The following is a 21319-nucleotide window of genomic DNA, read 5'->3' as shown; positions in this document are numbered from 1 at the left end:
TGTTATTTCCCTCATATTCGGACTGATGTAGATTTATCACTCGCTCAATTCTTATGTCCTGATAATAATGCAACATAAATGAATGTCTGCCCGCTCACCCTCTGCGCTTTGTTCTCAGCCGCGTTTATATTCGGCCCCTTTCCCCGGCTTTGGAGAGAGAATAAAACGCAAATGCGTCAGTTTCCAGTTCTGGTCAAGTTTGGTCTCAATAATCGATCAGTTCATTTCCTATCAGCCCCGGTTGTGTCGGAACCTTCAGTCTCAACGCTGGCAAATTTACACCAGACATGTTCGCTTTTGACTCTCTCGAATATCTACAATATACCGTCCGTTTGTAGAACGATGTCAATGAGACTTTGCCGGCTGGTTAAAGGGTTTCATAAAAGATGGAAATTAACCCCGAATAGATCCCATTTTACAAAAGCGAATCTGGAATTTGGGATAAAATGTGAAATAGTCCCATCAGGGACGGGGAATTTTAAAACTTTGTCGTCAGGTCGAGTTCACTCTCTACATAAGACTTTCTACATGAAACGTATTTCTTGTTTTATAAATCTATCGGCCGCCTTTTCGATGTCGAAAAGCGTAAATTTGGAGCTGTTATTTTCGGCTGGTTTTCAGGTTCAGATAAACCCAGACTGAAAATCAGAAACAGACAAATACAGATCAACCGTAGAATAGAGAAAGGGAGAGCGAGATTAAGTAAATCTAACATTCGTAATTTAAATACTGAATTACCTATTTCCAATTAACACTATGTTCTGTCCGCTTTTTACAAATTTGGCGGGCTTTGAAAATTTGAAAAAAAATCGGTTGAAATTTGGCGCCGGTATTTTCCGCCCTCACTCCGTGAGTCTCCGGATTGGTGAGTTCAGTAGATATCTGATTGGTGATATGAACAAAGACGCGCCACAAAGTGACCAATCAGCAATGCCCGCAGCACCATTCCTCCCGAAGCTGTAAGAGAAGCGAATGTGAGAGGATTTCCTCATTCTCTGTGAAAGTGTGAGATTGGTAACATTGTTTGTACTGATGCACCTGGTGATACATTTTGTAAAAGTTTAACCGAATTGTGCCCTTGTAATGGTGTTTTTGAAATGGTTTGGAATGTTATTGAAGATATTTTATAAATAAAGTATATTTTTGCAAAAAAAAAATGTCTGGAAGAGGAAAGACCGGCGGTAAAGTTCGCTCCAAGCCCAAGTCTCGTTCCTCCCGGGCTGGACTGCAGTTCCCGGTGGGCCGTGTTCACAGGCTCCTGGGAAAGGGCAACGATGCTGAGCGTGTGGGTGCCGGAGCCCCGGTCTATCTGGCTGCTGTGCTCGAGTATCTGAAGGCTGAAATCCTCGAGCTGGCCGGTAACGCGGCCCGGGACAACAAGAAGACCCGCATCATCCCCAGACACCTGCAGCTGGCCGTCCGCAACGACGAGGAGCTCAACAAGCTGCTGGGAGGGGTGACCATCGCTCAGGGCGGGGTGCTGCCTAATATCCAGGCCGTGCTGCTGCCCAAGAAAACCAGCGCCGCTGCGGGCTCAAAGACCAAGTGAAGCGGCCATTCTTTAATCTCATAACCCAAAGGCTCTTTTCAGAGCCACTCACAGAGTCTGTGATAGGGCTGCTCACTGTGTGAACTCATTTCATTCTGGCTCTGAAGAAGCGTCATGCCCATTCGAAACGGTAACTCTGTCCCCACACAGATGCTGCCAGACCTGCTGAGTTTTTCCAGCATTTTCGTTAAAAATACTAGCTTCGCTGCAAAAGACAGCCCGACATACCTTACAACCCGTTTTCAATTCGGATTCCTTACCTGATCTGTTCATAACAGACGGGTAGAAAGCTATTGATGGACGAAATCACCGTGAATGCCGACAGTTCCGGGTCTCTCACACAAACATTATGAACTGTATGGGTTTTATTCATGTCACGGTTCAATAGATTCCCCTCCGCAGATGCTGTCAGACCTGCTGAGTTTATCCAGGTATTTTTATTTTTGTCTAGATTTCCACCATCTTCCGTTTTTTGTTTTTTTCTTTTTGGTGTTTGTTGGTTAGTGAAATAAGCTGCTCTCTGATTGGTTAAAAAAGCCACCCAATGAGATTCCGAACACTGACCTTTCAGAAGATAGGGGAAGGGTGAGTGCGAGAGGAATTCTTCATTCGTGGTGTAAGTGTGTGTAAGATTGTAGAAAGACCGGCGGTAGAGCCCAGGACAAAGCCAAAGCCAAGTCTCGCTCCTCCCGGGCTGGACTGCAGCTCCCCGCGGGCCCTGTTCACAGGCTCCTGAGAAAGAGCAGCTATGCTGAGCGTGTGGCTGCTGGAGCGCTCCGCTCTTCCGATTGTAACATTCCCGGCCGCTTTCAGGGGACAGGATCAGAAATCAGCCGTTTCTCTCTGTCCCGATGAAGCCTGTGTGAAGGAGTCGGTTGGTAACCTATGTTATTGCGTTTCCAGTGAGCTGAGATTGGCTCTGTTTTAAATCGCTGCTTTGTTATCACCAGTTCCAGATAAGAGATTGACAAATTTACCCTGTTCCTAAAATACCGCCAGGATTCTGTAACGCAGAATGCAATATTACAGCTCCTAAAGTGTGAGATTAAAATTGCCTGGAAATTAAGGCGTTTGGCTCTTTTCTTCCCCTCAAATTGGCGGGCTTTGAGTTTGAAAATATAAACCAATCGGCACTTCCAATTCCTGTTACCTGGCTCTCCGATTGGTTGAAGATTTGGATTGAGAATGGACTGACCAATCAGAGCTAGAGCCTGTCTAAAGCCTCTCAAACCATGCACAATGATTATTTATAGAGGTTAAACTGATGGAATCTGTATCTTCCACCCCACCTGTACTTGAGTCCTAAAATATACTTTTTTTTCCAACAGGCAAATAATTGACGGAACCAGAATAAATGTGGTGTTTCCTCCAGCCAAGCTAGAATGAAGATTCCCGCCAGCTCCTCCCACACAGTCCGTACATTATCACTGACAGAGCGCAGAGACACAGACAGGTCATCAATTTCACAGTCTCAGACAGCAGAAATAGTTCCAGAGTCACACTTTCCATCCATCAATCAAACAGTGCAGGAGAGATAGACGTTGTTCCAATGTTACCTCGACTCAGTACCACAGGAGGGTAGTCCAAATTCTCACCCATGATCCAATTTGCACCAGGCAAATCCCATAATATTTCAGCCTCAGCTGCAAACTAAATGTCAAATAAAACTGATGCATGTTTCCAGTTTCAAGTTTCCAGTCTTAACCTTAATAATGTACATTGAGATTCATGTTAAGCACTGGTCCAATATTTACACCCATCATTTGTTTATAAATTGCAGTATTAATTCCCACATTGTGTCCTGACACATACATTAGATGCAAATCCAAATCTCAATTACATTATCAGTTTGACATATTCTGAAAGCGAGTATAACCTGAGATACAAACTCAGACTTTAGTTAAAACTCACCCTGATTAAGAAACTGAGATACAATATTAATTTGATGAGTATGAATTGAGCTATAAACTCCAAACTAATTCTAAATCCTCACACAGTGTCAAATTAAAGATACTTTACCAATTCAGGACTGAGCTCCATTTTGCATTTGTGTGGAAATTCTGACTCAGAATCAGACTGAATGCCACATATCAAATCGTTTCGTACAAGCTGGAGTTACACTTGCGGACCAATCCAGGATCAGATTGAAGGATACATTATCTTTCACAACTGTGTTCACAGTGACAGAGATTTAATACTCAGCCAAAACTGACACACACATTGTTTGCTTTAAACCTACCATATCAGTGGCCTGTTGTTCTGCTGGAAATGTATGTGGAATGAATCCAAACTTATAATTAGTCCCAGAGACTGAAGGTTATATAATGAATCCCACACTCACACAGAAGCAGAGAATAATTCTCAAGCACATTTTCAGTGCCGGATGCTGAAAGATACAGGCTGGTCACTGCACTCACTCACAATAGCTGAATCTGAGTGATACTAAAGAAATATAACACAACAATTGTACCACTGAGAGATTTAGAAAGAGTCCAAGAATTATATAGAGTAACAGATGCTGATGGATACAAATGGAAGACCACACACTAACACACACACTGTAAATTTTACTTTCACATACAATACCAATGATTGGAAAACTCCAATTGAATCTCACAATGTTTTATAATACCAAAGATTGACTGTTGTAAAATTAATCCCACTGACAGATACAGAATGATTCTCATGCACACAAACAAAACCAAGTGATGAAAGAAACATATGATTCCCATACTTATTTTACAATATCACAGATACAGAGTGCCATTGACCGATCTGTATTGAATCCTACGCTCACACACGTTACGAGAGTCTGCCGTGTATGTAATAGATACAGAATGGATACTACACTCAAAATCCTGACTTGGAAATATATCACTGTAAATTCACTGTCACTGGGTCAAAATCCTGGAACTCCCTTCCGAATAGTGCTGGGGATGTGCCTACACCACATGCACTGCAGAGGTTGAAGAAGGTAGCTCACCACCACCTTCTCAAGGGCAACTAAGGATGGACAATAACTGCTGGCCCAGCCAGTGAAGCTAACACCCCATGAATGAATAAAAAAAGGGCACCAAAGACTTCAAATTCAGAATGATTTCCACGTTCACATACAGTAATACTGACTGATAGGATTAAACACACACACACACACACCATTAAGAGATTCAGAATGAGTCTCAAACTCATTTGCATTACCAGAAACTGATTGAGAACAAAACACTTGCACACCTACAGTTCTACTTTAAAAAGTGTCCCAACGCTCATACAGTACCAGATAATGCAATGTGCCTTCTGAATATGACACAGGGATATTCTACTGGAGAATGACAGACACAGAATGACTGCAGCACTCACTTTCAGTAGCAGAAGCTGACTGATAGAGCTAAATTCTTCCACACATACAGTTCCACTGACAGTTTCAGAATGTAACCCACCTCTCTCAGTATCAGAAAATGAAAGATAGGAATGGAATATAACACAAATATAATGTACAAGAGAGCGACTGTTACAGAATAAATCCAAACACATTGGCAGTTCCACTGACAATGTCTCCACACTCACATACAGTAACCAAGACTGACAGGTTCAGAATGTCTCTCAGTTTCACACAGTGACATAGATAATAAATCCCACGTTCACAAAATGGGCCAGAAAAGGGCAGTGAAGAATGTATCACACTCGCAAATACAAAACAACAATCTGACGGTTTCAGCACAACATTATAACTTCTGCTTGGTATAACAAAATAGTATGAAATGTCATCTCCACCGTTAGTAATTCCAAATACCTCCCTTCGCCGTCCAATAAAATGTGAACGGTTCTTGTCTGTTCTGTCACTCTCTGAGTGTGCTGACATCTACTGGCCAGAGCTGAGAAGTGGAACAGAGCTGAACTTTTTTATTAATTCAATGGATATGAGATTCGCTGGCTCGGCCAGCATTTATTGTCCATTCCAAAGTGACCTTGAGAAGGTGGTGGTGAGCTGCCTTCTTGGACCGCTGCAGGCCCTGTGGTGTAGGTGGACCCACAATGCTGTGAGGGAGGGAGTTCCAGGATTTTGATAAAATGACATTAACTGTGTGTGTTGCAGAAACAGCTCAATATGAGGAATTAGTGATGGGATGTGATAGGGTGGACATAGAGGTGTCAACAATCAATTCAAAGAGAATTCGATATTACCTTGTTTTCCCACTGAGTCGGTAGAATTTGGAACTGGCTGTCATATTGAGCAGTCAAGTCGATTAGAACAGCTGTATTTCAGGGAAAGCAAGATAAGCATAGGAGAGGGAATAGAATTCACGGTAAAAAGGTAATATTACATAAAGTAAACTGGGTTGAAGATGTTAGCAATAATGTACCAATGTGTCCAAATGGCCCAATGAAGCTTATTCTTGGTAGAATGAATACTGATTTTCAAAGTGCCTCAGATACTCATAGATACGTAATGAATCCTGCACTCACATAGTGCACCAGAGACAGAGCAATGCAGAGTGAATCCTACACTCACACACATCTCCAGAGACTGACAAATAAATAATGAATCCCGCACTCACATAGTTTTCCTGAGAGAGCAATGCAGAATGAATCAGACATCCCCAGAGGCTGACAAATACATCATGAATCAGACACTCAAATCCTTTACCAGGGACAGAGCGATACAGAATGAATCCGGCACTTATACACATGGAATCTTAGAATAGTTACACCACAGAGAAAACCCATTCGGGCCTTCGTGTCTCTGCTGGTTCTCTGCCAGGGAAACTCAACTGGTCCTGATCCCCAGCCCTATCACCATAACGTGGCAACTCTTTTCTCTTCAGGTTTGTATCCAATTCGCCTTTGACAACGCCGAGTTTACCATGTCTCTTCTACACTCTCAAGCAGTGAATTGCAGATCCTAATGACTCACTGTGTAAAAATAGTTTTCCTCATGTCACCATTGGTTGTTTTGCCAAACACTTTAAATCTGTGCCTTCTGCCAACAGGACAAGTTTCTCGCTATCTACTCTGCCTTGGACACCTTGTAACCACAGCTCCCCCAATCTACCCATGTAACTAAAGCCCTTCATCCTCACAACCATTATTATAAAGCTTTTCTGCACAGTCTCTAAAACCTTCCCAAATTTCCAAAAGTTTGGTGCCAGGAACTGAATTGATAATAGTGTCTGTGTCGGATCTGGATGTCATTCTTAAGCAAGGATGTGAAGGCATTGGAGACAGTACAGAGGAGATTCACAAGAATGATTCCAAGATAAATGACTTGGATATAAATGTAGGGGGAATGATCAAGAAGTTTGCAGGCAATACAAAAATTGGCTGAGCAGTTGATAGCGAGGAGGATTTCTGTAGACTGCAGGAAGATATCAATGAACTGATCAGGTGGGCAGAAAAATGGCAAATGGAATTCAACCCAGTGAAGTGACTTTTTTTTTATTCATTCATGGGATGTGGGCGTCACTGGCTAGGCTAGCATTTATTGCCCATCCCTAATTGCCATTGTTCAGAGGGCATTTAACAATCAACCACATTGCTGTGGGTCTGGAGTCCCATGTAAGGTCACAATACATGGGAGGATACTGAGAGGTGTAGAGGAAGTGAGGGATCTTGAAGTGAGTGTCCACAGATCCCTGAAGGTAGCAGGACAGGTTCATAAGGTGGTTAAGATGGTATATGGAATCCTTTCACTTATTAGCTGAGGCATAGAATATGAAAGCAGGGAGGTTATGCTGAAACTACGTAAAACATTAGTTAGGCCACAACTTGAGTAGTGTGCAGTTCTGGTCAACTCATTGCGGAAAGGATCCAATTGTAGTAGAGAGAGTCCAGAGATCTATGAGGGTGTTGCCAGGACTGGAAAATCGCAATTATGAGGAAAGATTGGATGGATTGGGGTTGTTCTCCTTGGAACAAAGGAAGCAAAGGGAAGATTTGATTGAGATGCACAAAATTGTGAGGGGCCTGGATAGAGTTGATGGGAAGGGCCTATTTACTTTAGCAGAGATGTCAGTGATTGGCGGCAAAAGCTTAAAGTGATTGGAAAGAATCGAGGGGCGATGAAGAAAATGTTTTTCGCCCAGGGGGCTGTGGGGCTCTGGAACTCACTGCCTGAAAGGGTAGAAGAGGCAGAAACCCTCAGCTAATTTAAAAGGTGTCTGGATCAGCACCTGAAGTGCAGTAACCTACAGGGCTTCGGACTTAATGCTGGAAAGTGGGATTAGGCTGTGTAGCTTATTTTTTGGCTAGTGTAGATATGATGGGCCAAAAGGCCTCTTTCTGTGCCATAATGTTTCTATAATTCTATAAAGAATCGTAGCTATGGGGTTACATGGGAGAGGTTGGGATTGTTTTCCCTGGAGAAAAGGCGGCTGAAAGGAGACTTGATAGATGTATTCAAAATCCAGAGGGGTATGGACATGGTAAATAATGAGAAATTGTTCCCACTCAATAGAACACTAAGAACTAGAAGGCACAGACTCAAAATAATTGGCAAAAGGATTAAATGTGATGTGAGATAGACTCATAACGTTTAATTTAAAATTTAATTTTTTTTTCACCCAGAGGGAGGTTGGAGTCTGGAACAAATGTCCTCAAAGGGTGGTGGAGGCAGATTTGCTTGAGATATTCAAAAGGGAATTCAATTGCTACCTGAAAGAAAAGAACGTGCAAGGTTACGGGGACAAGGGACGAGAGTGGGATTGGGTAGAAAGCTCTTTCAGAGAGCCAATGCAGACTAGACAGGCTGAATGGCCTCCTTCAATACTGTGGAGAGAGACTGCAGAATGTTGCAGTACAGAGGGATCAAGATCTCCTGGTACATGAATCACAAGAAGTTAATGTGCAGCTGCAGCGAGTAATTAGGAAGGCAAATGAAATGTTGGCCTTTATTCCAAGTTGGGGGGTGGGGGGGAGTCTGAAAGTAGGGACGTCTTGCTACAGCTACACAGCATTGGTGAGACTACACCGAGAGTCCTGTGTTATGTTGGAGTCTCCTTATTTAAAGAGGGATATAACTGCATAGGGGCACTTCAGAGAAGTTTGATTAGACAGACTCCTGAGATGAAGGAGTTGTCTCAAGAGGAATGTTTAAGCAGGTTGGGCTGATTTGCATAGGAGATTCGAAGAATGAGAGGTGATCTCATTGAAACAACTAAGATTCTGAGGGGGTTTGACAGGGTAGATATGGAGAGGGATGTTTCCATTTGTGGGGAAAATAGAACCAAAGGGCACAGTTTAAAAATAAACATCTCCCATTTAAGACAAAAATGGGAAGGAATTTCTTCTCTCAGAGCGTCCTTAATCTTTGTAATTCTCCACCTCAGAGAGCAGTGGAGGCTGGGTCATTGCATATATTCATGCTGAGTTAGACAGATTTTTCATCGGCAGGAGAGTCAAGGGTTATAGGGCAGGTGGGAGAGTGGGTTTGAGGCCACAATCAGATCAGCCATGGTCTTATTGAATGGTGAAGCTGGCCCGATGGGCTGAATGGCCTCCTCCTGCTTCTCTTTCTTATATTTTTAATTTGTCAGTGTGGGATTGACCCTCTGTCTGTTAGTCTCTTCTGCTGAATTTCAGCGTGAAATTAACTCAGCCTTATCTGCATGTGAGTGTGGAATTGATTCTCTGTCCATCACTTACTGAATCTGAGTGTGTAATTTACATCTCTGTCAGTCTCTGTTACGGTTGAGAGTGGAACTATCTCTCGAGCAGCCTATGATACTGTATATGAGTGTGGAATTCACTCTTTGTCAGCCTCTAGGTGTATTAGAATATGGAATTAACTCATGTCAGTCTCTATTACGGTATGTGAGTGTGGAATTTTCTCTATCGCTCAGTCTTGGTTGCTATGAGTGTGGAATTCTCTTTTTCAGTCTTTGTTCTGACATCTGAGAGTGGAGTTAAGACCTCTCAATTTCCATTAATATTTCAGTGAGGAATTAACTTACAACAACAGAGGCTGAGAGAAATTAAGAGAGTTAGTTCCACACTCTCATATTTGTCTGTCTGTGTTACTGTGTGTGAGTGAGGAATAAACAAACAATTTGTCAGGCTCTGTTACTGAGTGTGTGGAATTAACTCTCTATCAGTCAGTCTCTGTTATTGTGCCTGAGAATGTAGTAGAGGCAGGTTCAATTAAGGAATTCAAGAGAGAATTGGATTATTATCCAAAAAGGAAAAATGTGCAGGGCTATGTGGAAAAGGCGGTGAAGTGGCAAGAGGTGATTTGCTCCTTCAGAAGGCCAGCATAGACTATAATGGGCAGAATGGCCTCTGTCTGTGCTGTAATCATTCTATGATTCGATGAATTAACTTTCCGTCAATCTCTCTTACAATATATGAGTGTGGGTGGAATTAACACCATCTGTCACTCTCTGCTGTTACATGTGAATGTGAAATTTACTTCCTGTCAGTCTCTGTTACTATACAAGAAACAGTAAATGACCTTATATCAGAAATGCTTGGGCCCTACTGTTCTCAAAAGTGCTCGCAGTTAAACCCACCACCTTCTCCTCTCTCTACTCTCCAGTTCTAAAACAGCCAACAAGAACATACCTTCAAAGTAAGCGAGGATCGACTTCCACGTCCAACATCCATTCTGATTCAAAAGTGTTCTTCATTTGTCAGTTTGAGTTTCTGACCTTGGTTTTGTGAGCAACACCTGCAACAATTCACTGACAACATCACGTGGATAGTGGCAATCTGAAATAAAGAGAGAAAATGCTGGAAATACACAACACATCAGACAGCAAATGTGCAGAAAGAAACGTTCACATTTCAAGTTACTGACAATCAACCTGCAATAAAACACTTACTAACATCTGCCCATGGTGACTGCAGTTCCCACAATTCCCTGCATCCCAGAAACGGCTCTATCAAATGCACTGACTTCCCCGGCATTGAGAGTGCGCATGCTCCCCAGGGCCGGCCCCGGGTCATTCTGAGGTCGAACTTATCGGCCCATTTCACCAATATGCTTCTGTCCTTTTGAAGTTTAACACTATCCTCCTCACAGTTCACAATACCTCCAAGTTTCATGTCATCCGCAAATTTTGAAATGGTGTCCCATACACCAAGCAGTCGGTCAACAATATATATCAGGAAGAGCAGGGGATCTAATGCCGTCCCCCGGGTCCCCCGCCGCACCTCCGCCGGACCCAGCGGCTTTCATTCGGGCTCTGAGTGCCGCTGAGAGTCGGTGTTACTAAGGCTGCGCTCGACCAAGCTCCTTGCGCATGCGCGGCGTCGACAGGATTTCCGTTGACGACTTGGTGCGCTTGCGCAGTGCGGCCATTCTGATCGAGAAAGACCGTTTGAAATCACCCAGAGCATTCTGGGAATTCTGTCTGCCATTTTAGCATAAACTGCAACGCGGGAGAAAGTGCCGAATAAATATCAACTTCACTCTATTTTCCATCCCAGAATTTCATATTCAGGTAATGATGGAGTGATAGTGAACGAGAAAAGAACATTCAGACTGTGCCCGCTCTTTGTGAGAAATGGGCTGGTCTCCACTGGTGTGTGTTTGCAGCAATTGCAGCTCGTGTTCTTGTGTGAATAAATGCAATTTGAGATAATTGTTGCCGATTGAAGTGTTTACAGGAAGCGGGACTCCAATGTTAATGCCTGCAAACTGAAATGATAAATCAGATAAGTTAGTGAGTGGCAGCAAATATTTCTATTAGTGGGAAAGTAATTAACAGAGGATGGTTACTAGTCCTACCGCCCACATAGTCATCTATGTTGTTTACATAAATGATGAATAATAGGGGACCCAGCACAGATCCCTGTGGTGTGCTACTGGACACTGGCTTGCAATCACTAATGCAGCCTTCTGTCATCACCCTGTCTCCTACAACGAAGCCAATTTTGAATCCACCTTATCAAATTACCCTGTGTCCCATTTGTATTTGCCTTCTTTATAAGTCTCCCATGTGGTACCTTGTCAAAGGCTTTGCTGAAATCCATAAAAACTATATCAACTGCACTTCACTCATCTACACACCTGGTCACCTCCTCAAAAATTCAAACAAATTTGTTAGGCATGACCTCCCTCTGACAAAGCCATGCTGATCATCCCTGATCAAAACTTTCCTCTCCAAGTGGAGATAGATTTTCTCCTTCAGAATTTTCTCCAATAGTTTCCCTAACCATGACGTGAGACATACTGGCCTGCAGTTCCCTGGCTTATCTCTACAACCTTTCTTAAATAGAGGAACCACATTAGCTGTTCTCCAGTCATCTGGCACCTCCCCCGTGGCCAGGGAAGAATGGGAACAGGTTTCCTTTGTCTACCTGATCTCAACCTGTAATAATCTTGTACACCTCACTCAGACCAACCCTCAATCTCGGTTGCTTCAAGGAGAGCTGCTCCAGATTCCGCAAACAAACCTTGCAACTGTAATCCCTCATGCCTGGAACTATTCTGGTAAATCTACTTTGCACCCTCTCAAAGACTCTCACATCCTTCCAAAAGTGTGGTGACCAGAAATGGATGCAATATTGTAGTTGCAGTCCAACCAGAGCTTTAGAAAGGTTAAACATAATGTTCCTGTTTTTATGCTCAGTACCTCTGTTGATTAAAGCAAAGATCCCATCTGCTTTCCAAACTACACCCTCAAAATCTCCTGTCTCCTTCAATGATCTAAAGACTCTCAGTCCCTCTGACCTTGCACAATTTTTAGAACTGGACTATTATGTTTATACTGCCTCTTTACTGTCAAAATGCAAAACTGTTCCTGCGTGTGGGATTAATAATATGTCTCTGTTACAATATCATTAAGATCTGAGAATGCAGGTTCTTCCTCTCCATGAGAATCTTTCTGGGTAAAACCAGAGTTTACTCGGATTTTTGCAACTGTTGCATTACCTGAGTCTCACCGCCCTCACTCACTCTGTCTCTGTCAATCCCTCCACCCCCTCTCTCTTGAACTCCACATGAAGGCGGGATACTGTTGTTTCGTGACTGAGTGCACACAATCTGTATCTTTAAATGATCAAAAATAATTCTGCTTGTGAACAAGATAATAATTTAAACCAGTTACAAGTTAACCCAGGCACAGCTGTGATTGGCTGCAGTCCCCTGAACCTGGGGAACAGACACTGTGAGCAGCTCCGGTCTCAGAGAGTTTAACAGTTACTGAGCTGGGAAACTACAATGAATTCCCGAGAATCCACAGCTCAGGCCGAGAGAAGAGGAAAGCCTGTCCTGGGAGCTGTAAATCTGAGACACAGTTTGTCTTGTCAGTGTGTAGATGTGAACATTGTATCAGCAAGAGTGTGTTAAAGGGGCGGGCGGGTTAGACTAATGTCACTGTGTTTGTGTGTCCGGCCTCAGCGCCAGATTTCCGTGTCCCTCTTGTGTAAAATCACGAGATTTCCCTGTCATAGGATCGCGCTGCTCCCCTGCTTAGCCCTGAAGAGAGAATGTAAGGCAATTTTTTCGCTTATTTCATGATTTTACTGGAAACACAGAGAAGAAGTCAGCGCTCGACTGAGAGGGCGCGATCAAAGCAGCAAAGAAACGAGTTTGGATCGAAATTGCAGGGATGCGGTCACCTACACTGAACACGCCAAGCGCCAAACGGTCACTGCCATGGATGTGGTGTACGCTCTGAAACGCCAGGGCCGCACTCTCTATGGATTCGGCGGCTGAACAACTTTACCCTTTCTACCAAACACACAACAAAGGCTCTTTTAAGAGCCACCCACCGTCTCACAGATAGAGCAGAGACCTCGGAACGCGAGGTGGGATGTGCGTGTGTTTGATTGGAATTCTCAAGTTGGGCTCCAGCCAATTACTGTTCGGGGCGGTTCCTCACAGAGTTTAAAAATGCGGATTGTAGGCCAGACTGTAATCGGTTCAGAAAATGGTCAGGACCAAGCAAGCAGCGCGCAAATCGACTAGAGGGAAAGCTCCCCGCAAACAGCTGGCTACCAAAGCGGCCCGGAAGAGCGCTCGAGCCACGGGCGGAGTGAAGAATCCTCATCGCTACGAACCCGGCACTGTGGCTCTGAGGGAGATCCGCCGCTACCAGAAGTCCGAGCTGCTAATTCGCAAAGTGGCTTTCCAGAGCCTGGTGCGAGAGATCGCTCAGGACTTGGGCGTCTTGCTCGTCCAGAGCTCGGCCGTCATGGCCCTGCAGGAGGCCAGCGAGGCTTACCTGGTGGAACTCTTTGAGGAAGCCAAACAGTGCACCATCCACGCCAAGCGAGTTACCATCATGCCCGAAGACATCCAGCTGGCCCGCCGCATCCGCGGGGAACGCGCCTAAAACCCGGCTTAAGCACCAAACACAACAACGGCTCTTTTAAGAGCCATTAAACCAAGAAATGAAAGAGCTGTGACCGACGTTTAGAACAGAAATTAATTCGGCCGCTCAGACTCGAATCTCGTAAGTATTCGGCATAGAATTTAAAGCGTCCCACCCCCATGGGAAGTAAAGAAAATGCTGCCTATACGAGCAATTGAGACCGGAGACAGCCCTTTTCACAGACTGCGTGCGGGCAGATGCAATTGAATCAGATCCTGACCGGGCGCAACACTCGCTGTGAAACGCGCTCGTGAATTTCCTCATGTCGCTCTCGTTATTGCATCGAATAGATTCGGTACTTTTGACATTGATGGATTTACAGAATGATTGTTTCTGATATCCTGTCCATAAATAGTTCACTAACTAAAGCGGGAAATGTGTGAGCAGAGAAACAGCGCTAGCCAGAGCGGGAACTGAAAACACAAGTTAACAAATCAGAAACAGATAAATCCACCGTTATAATAACTGCATCTCTGACTCCCTCCTGACAGTGAGCAGCCCTTTCACTGATCCCGTGAGTGGCTCTGGAAAGAGCCTTTGGGTTATTAGATCACATTGCGGCCGCTTCACTTTCTCTGGGAGCGCTCAGCGCTGGTTTTCTTGGGCAGCAGCACGGCCTGGATATTAGGCAGCACACCGCCCTGAGCGATGGTCACCCCTCCCAGCAGCTTGTTGAGCTCCTCGTCGTTGCGGACGGCCAGCTGCAGGTGTCTGGGGATGATGCGGGTCTTCTTGTTGTCCCGGGCCGCGTTACCGGCCAGCTCGAGGATTTCAGCCGTCAGATACTCGAGCACAGCAGCCAGATAGACCGGGGCTCCGGCACCCACACGCTCAGCATAGTTGCCCTTTCTCAGGAGCCTGTGAACACGGCCCACCGGGAACTGCAGTCCAGCCCGGGAGGAGCGAGACTTGGCCTTGGATCGAGCTTTACCGCCGGTCTTTCCTTTTCCAGATATTTCACAATCTCACAAACACTTTCACAAAGGATGAGGAAATCGTCTCACATTCGCTTCTCTTATAGCTTCGGGAGGAATGGTGCTGCGGGCATTGCTGATTGGTCACTTTGTGCTGCGTCTCATAATGTTGTTCATATCACCAATCAGATATCTACTGAACTCACCAATCCGGAGACTCTACGGAGTGAGGGCGGAAAATAACGGCGCCAAATTATCAGATTCCAACCTTTTTTATTTCAAATGCTGAAAGCCCGCCAAAATGTTATGCAACGAATAAAGGACACAATATCGTACTAATTGGAAATAGGTATTTAGTATGCGAATGTTGGATGCACTTAATCTCTCTCTCTTTTTCCCTAGTCTACATTTTGTCTGTATCTGTCCTTCTCTGATTTTCGTCCTGGGTTTATCTGTATCTAAAACAAGCCGAAAATAACGGCGCCAAATTTACAGAATCCAAACTTTTCTTTTTATTCGACATGGAAAAAACCGCCGATATATTTATAAAACAATAAATAGATTTCATATAGAAAATCCCATTAATAGTTAACTCGGTCTGACGAAAAAAATTTACAAATATCCGTCCGAGATGGGACTATTTCACATTTTATACCAAGTTCCAGATTCGCTTTTAGAATCCGGGATCCATTTTGGTTAATTTCAGTCCTTTTTAAAACCCTCTAACCAGCCGGCAGAAAGTCTCATTTTCATATCTCTACAAACGGACGGTATATTGTAGATATTCGTGGGAATCAAAAGTGAACATTTTTGGTGTAATTTTGCCAGCGTTGTGACTGAAGGTTCCTGCACAACCGGGGCTGATAGGAAATGAACTGATCGATTATTGAGACCAAACTTGACCAGAATTGGAAACTGACGCATTTGCGCTCTATTGTCTCTCTCTCTCCCCAAAGCCAGGGAAAGGGGCCGAATGTGAACGCGTCTGAGAACAAAGCGCAGTCATGAATTTATGGGGTATTATTAATGAGACCAATAATTGAACGAGGGTTCAATCTACATTACCGAGAATCGCTGTGATTGAGACGTGATCAAAATAACAATTAGACCATTGGGATAGCTTCATAGAAATATCATAAATTTAGAAGTAAAGCAATCGTATAGCTTTTTCAAAGAGATTGTGGGTGACTCTTAAAAGAGCCGTTGTGTTTCTGGTGTTTTTCAGTCCATTGTGGAGTTTTACTTGGAGCTGGTGTACTTGGTCACCTCCTTTGTCCCTTCCGACACGGCGTGCTTGGCCAGTTCCCCGGGCAGCAGCAGGCGCACGGCGGTCTGGATCTCCCGGGAGCTGATGGTGCTGCGCTTGTTGTAATGGGCCAGGCGGGAAGCCTCACCCGCGATGCGCTCGAAAATATCGCTCACGAACGAGTTCATGATGCTCATGGCGTTGGAGGAGATGCCGGTGTCGGGGTGAACCTGCTTCATCACTTTGTAGATGTAGATGGAGTAACTTTCTTTCCTGGATCTTTTCCTCTTCTTGCCGCCCTTCGCGGGCAACATTTCCTGCGCTTTCTTGGCGCCCTTCTTGGAAATCTGCGCTTTCTTCCCGTTAACCATGATCACAATCTTCAGACCCAGAATAACTGAAACCGCGGTCGAAACTCGCATTTTGTTGACGAAACCAGAGGCCTATGCTAATGAAGGATGGGTGAATGCCATGTTCCCGATTGGCTATTTCACAATGAGGTCAATTCGTGATGTTTTACATCTTTCTGATTAGTTAGTTTAAAAACACAATCACATTTATTGGTCCTTCAAGCCACAAAATCTCTCAGCAGTCAAACCTTCCTTTCACGCTACCCGCCCCATCCGCCCAAATCCCAGACTTTCTGACTCCCTCTGCCGCACCAGCACATTCTCTATGCTGGGAATACCACATCACTCGATAATCCTGCTGATGCTGTTCATACATTTTCCCTTCCTCACCAGGACCAACTGCTCTTCTTTACTTCCAACCTTCAGCAGGACAGAGCATTCCTGAATATTAGGGGTCAGACAGGGGCTCATGCGGCCTCTGCTGCTCATGTGAGGTGGGAATAAGGTTGATGAGCAGCAGCCGCAAGTCCCACATGTGACATTGATATCGTGGCAATAACAAAATTCAATATTTCTGGCTTCAACCTATTCAGGAAAGATCAGGCAAAAGAAGCAGCACGGGGGTTGAAGAGGGGATTGCATTGATCAAATAATCTATTATAATGCTTGGGAGGGATGGTGTCACTGAGGGGGTCAAACACAGAATCTATTTGGTTATATTTATGGAGCAAGGCAGGAGCTATCCCATAGTATGATCCAAGCATTGTATTAAACAATATTCTTTGTCGTTTCTCTGTCAGCTACTTGGTTGTGGGATTCATTCTCTGGCGATTATTATGTGCTTCTTCAGTGAGGCTTACAATCTCTATCTCTCGGTCTATTGTCAGTGATGTTGAGATTTAATTCATAACCTGTGTTAGGAGGAAATTAAAAATGCTATCAGAGAATACATCCTTTAGAATAACTGGTAAGCCAAATCACATGTTTATGTGCTCAATAGGATAAAGTTAGTATGGAACTGGTGTGTCGGTTACCAATTGGATGTATTCAAATAAACTCAAATGTGTTATGATCAGAAAAAGTACAAAAGTAGTGAAATATAATCAATCAGGGAGTAGGCTCTTCATTGTTATTCTTAGGAATGATTGCGGCTCCCTTGCATATGCTTGAATAAAACCGGTTAAAAGGAAGCCTGAGCCTCTGTGGTTGTTGTGGGATCGGAGAGTGTAACATCTCCTCTTCACTTGCAACCTCCTAAAAATGTTTTCTTTTTCTCTATAACATTCAGCTTCCAAGTGAGTGTGGCATTTACAATGTGCCTGTCAGTCCCAGTATGTTATTCTGCATTTCACTCAGCATAGGCTGTTTTTATTTTAATATATTTTTATTATTCCCTTTCTCTCTGTACTTCTCTAGTCTTTGGTATGCCTGTGTGTTTTTTCTCTGCACATGTTAATTTCTGCCAAGTGAGTGGGCTTTTACTCTGTCCTTGTCAATCTTTGGTATAAGTGTGTGGCATTTTCCCATATCTGTCATTTTATTATTTGGAATGTGTCTCTACAACTGTTTCTGAAGGCCTCAGTTAGTTTTTATCGTCTGACCCCCATCGAGGTTGATAACCTTTAAAAATATCTCTGAATTCCCGTGACCACCTCAAAGGATCACACAACAGGGTTTCACAATTTAAGACCTGTACTTTAGCAAGCTGAACATTGACTAATCGTCACTTAGTCAGTAATTAATACACAGAGATACAGAAAAGATCCCCCTCCCACTTAAATTCCTAACGTGACTGAAAGTCAAATGCCAGTGTATGGTCTGTACTTAATACCTGATAAGTTCTGCTAGCGATCAATGGACTACCTGTCAGTAACTGATATTGTAACGTGGATTTTAATCTGTATTCGTCACTTCCTGGTTTATTATGATGGTATCATTCCCTAACACTCTGTTTCTGGAATCAAGGATTTTTTCTTTCAACTCAGTAGCTGTAAGCCTGTAGTATTTACACTGGATATGTTAATTGCTGTTTTTGCTCTGTACCTACCAGTGTGTGAAAGATCTGGGTTGTACTCTGTACCTGTCAGACTTGATTAAGTATGGCTGTATGTTTTCATCTACTCCTGTCGAGCTACTGTATGCAGGTGCATTATTTTGTTTTGTTTTTAGCAGTTTCTGATAAATGAAATTATAATTGTCACTTTCTGCTTCATTGAGTTTTATTTTGCTCTGGACCTGTCAGTTTCTGGCCTGTGTGACTTGGATAATACTGTACCGAGTGTCACTGGTATGTCAATATGTGCTTTTCCCTGAATCTGTCAGTTTCTGTCACGTTTGTGTTGGCTTTAATTTGAACCAGGGAGTTTCTGATAAGTGAGTGTGAGTTTGGATCTGTACCTGCCCATTTCTGCTGTGTAACACGTCCTTGGTTTTCACTTTGTGCCTGCTCAACAATGTTATGAGAACCTGGGCTTTATTGCACATGTCACGTTCAGATGAATGATTGTGAATGATAATCTATACCACTTAGTTTGTTATAGGCATGTCGATTATTTACTTTTTGCCAATTTATGTTAAGTGAGTGCTTCTTTTCTTCTGGCCCTGTCATTTCCTGCTGCACTGAATGGTGATTTTACTTTGGATTTGTCAATTGCTGATATGTGAATGTGGGTTTTCCAATGTACTTGGCAATTTCTGATCTGGAAGAAGGAACTTAACTCTTGTATCAGTTAATTTCTGGCATTTGGGTGTGGGATCACTGTTAACCTGTCAGAGACTGATACATTATTTTGGATTTGCACTTTGCATGTCAGTTTCTAATATTTGAATCTGGATTCTGCTGAGTGCCTGTCAGGTACAGCTATTTAAGTATACATTTCACTCTGCACATGACAATTTGGAGTATGGACGAAAGACCATTCTTCTATACCTTTTATATTCTGGCAAGTTTATTTGGTGCCATTCTGTATCTGTCAGTTTATTTTTAGTATCAGTCTATACCTGCCTGTTTCCGATTTCATCCTGTACCTGTCAGTTTTACATTACAGATATGTACTATTCTGTACATGTTTTTGGCCCCAATAATATATTGTGGGTTTTGATCCCTATTTCCCTGTCTCTGGGATGTGGTTGTAAATTTAAATATTACTCAGTACTTGATTTGTGAAAGTGTGCTTTTTTATTTTCCCTGCCTGTTCCTCACATTTGAATGTGGATCTTACCATGTACATCTCAGTTATTGGAATGTGAGTAAGGGTAATTATACTTTATCTTTAATCTATGCCAAGTAAGTTTGCTCTTTTTTTTCTGTCAGTCTGATCATCATTCAGTGATGGTTAGTTTATGATAAATGTGTTCAAGGTACATTGTATAACCAGTTACAATATTACTGTGGCTTCAAAAACAGATCAGAGCCTGTCTGCAGCTAGTGATTGACCTCCCAGTCCCCCAAAGCCTTTCCACGACCTAAAAATCACAAGTCTGGTCAGAGATGGAATACTCTGCACTGGCTTGGATAAGTGCACCTCCAACAACACGGAAGAATCTTGAAAACATCCATAAAGCTGTGGGTTTGACTTTCTCGCCATTCACCAGCTTAAGCATTTACTCCCTCAACCACTGGTGAACAGTGTGTACCATCTCTGAGACACACTGCAACAACTTGCTTAAGTAGAGTGTAGGACTCAGGCGGTAACTCTCTGTGCAGAATGAGATAAACGGTGTGTGTCTCAGTCTTGGGTGCTTTATATGAAAGAAATTTGAATTGCGTATTTGGCTGTCTATGGTCAGTGTGAATGTGTGAGGTGAATTATGCACCTGTCAGAACAGAACATGATTTTGTGACTCATGGACTATGTCAGGCTCCACTACTGTATGTTAATATGGGGCCAATTCTGCCCCTGCCAGTGTCTGGAAGTGAACGTGAGTTTGACCTTGGTTCTGCAATCATCAGTCTTTGAGTGTCTGATTCATACTGTATATATCAGTCTCTGGTGCTGCCTTTATATGTTGTTTTTCTTTTGCACCTGTCAGTCTGTGGTGCTTTGTGGAACTGCAGGGTTAATTCTATTAATGTCATTTTCTGATACTGTGTGTGTGTGGAATACATTGTGTATCATCATTGCTCTTATTAATTGAGAAAGTGTGTTTCCTTCTGTGCTTTCACTATCCTGTGTACTGTGATCGTGTTGCATTAATTCTATATTGCCGCATCTTGTATAGTCTGTGAATGTGTGTTTTTCATCTCTGTATCACTCAGTCTCTGTTACTGCTTGCAAGAGTGCAATTGATTCGACCTGGTACTATCTGTGAGATTGAGATTCTATCTGAATCTGTCAACATCTGGAGCTAAGTGTGAGCTTGAAGTTGGTACTGACACTGTCAAACATTTTGAGTGGGTTTTTTTTTGTGTGCTAACTTGCGGCAATATTTTGTCACTGTTGGATTGACTCTATGTTTTTCAAACTTTTTTCTCATGTTTTTGTGCATGCCTGTGGTTTGATTTCTACATTTCAATTGCTGGTACCCTGTATGAAGTTGGATTAATTCAGTACTTTTCAGCTTGTGGAACATTATGTGAGTGTGGACATGCTTCCAATGTGTGTGCCGATTAACTCAGTTTTCATTAGCACCTTGATGACAGTGAGTATGATTTATTCAAGCTCTCTCTGTCTATACTATTGCCTGTGAATGTGCTACTCTATTTGTGTTTTTTCAGTGCCTGGTGCAGTGCATGAGTTCAAGATTAACTTGTACCTGTCAGTATTTGGTACTTAATGTCATTGTGAGATTTTTCCTGTATTTTCTAATCTCCATTACTCCATGTTCATGAGATTATTTTTGTATCCTTCGGTTTCAGGTAGTGTAAATGACCGTGGTATTTATTATATAGATTTCATCCTGGTTATTTCTATGACCATGGGCCACATTCTGGATCATTCAGCCTCTGG

The 21319-nt window shown here is 43.2% G+C and overlaps 4 protein-coding genes and 1 long non-coding RNA gene across 5 annotated transcripts in view; 2 read left to right on the top strand and 3 right to left on the bottom strand.

Annotated features, from left to right (window-relative positions):
• Positions 1–21319, bottom strand: part of LOC144670421 (uncharacterized) — a 918626-nt gene that overhangs the window by 683729 nt on the left and 213578 nt on the right. The window lies entirely within an intron of this gene.
• Positions 1157–1549, top strand: LOC144670213 (histone H2A-like). Its single transcript, XM_078532700.1, has one exon. It carries the CDS (start codon positions 1157–1159, stop codon positions 1547–1549), a length of 393 nt encoding a protein of 130 aa, XP_078388826.1.
• On the top strand, positions 13417–13821 carry LOC144670344 (histone H3, embryonic-like). Its single transcript, XM_078532820.1, has one exon. It carries the CDS (start codon positions 13417–13419, stop codon positions 13819–13821), a length of 405 nt encoding a protein of 134 aa, XP_078388946.1.
• On the bottom strand, positions 14427–15698 carry LOC144670212 (histone H2A-like). Its single transcript, XM_078532699.1, has 2 exons — positions 15695–15698; positions 14427–14824 (listed from the first exon to the last, which is right to left on the bottom strand). The coding sequence occupies exons 1-2, from the start codon at positions 15696–15698 to the stop codon at positions 14427–14429; spliced, it is 402 nt and encodes a 133-aa protein (XP_078388825.1).
• Positions 15909–16442, bottom strand: LOC144670211 (histone H2B type 1-A-like). Its single transcript, XM_078532698.1, has one exon. It carries the CDS (start codon positions 16440–16442, stop codon positions 16014–16016), a length of 429 nt encoding a protein of 142 aa, XP_078388824.1. The 3' UTR covers positions 15909–16013.

This window comes from Cetorhinus maximus, chromosome 31 (assembly GCF_964194155.1).
Source record: "Cetorhinus maximus chromosome 31, sCetMax3.hap1.1, whole genome shotgun sequence".
Taxonomy (NCBI): domain Eukaryota; kingdom Metazoa; phylum Chordata; class Chondrichthyes; order Lamniformes; family Cetorhinidae; genus Cetorhinus; species Cetorhinus maximus.
Note: the sequence above shows the minus strand (reverse complement) of the source record. Positions and strands in the feature narration are given on the sequence as shown.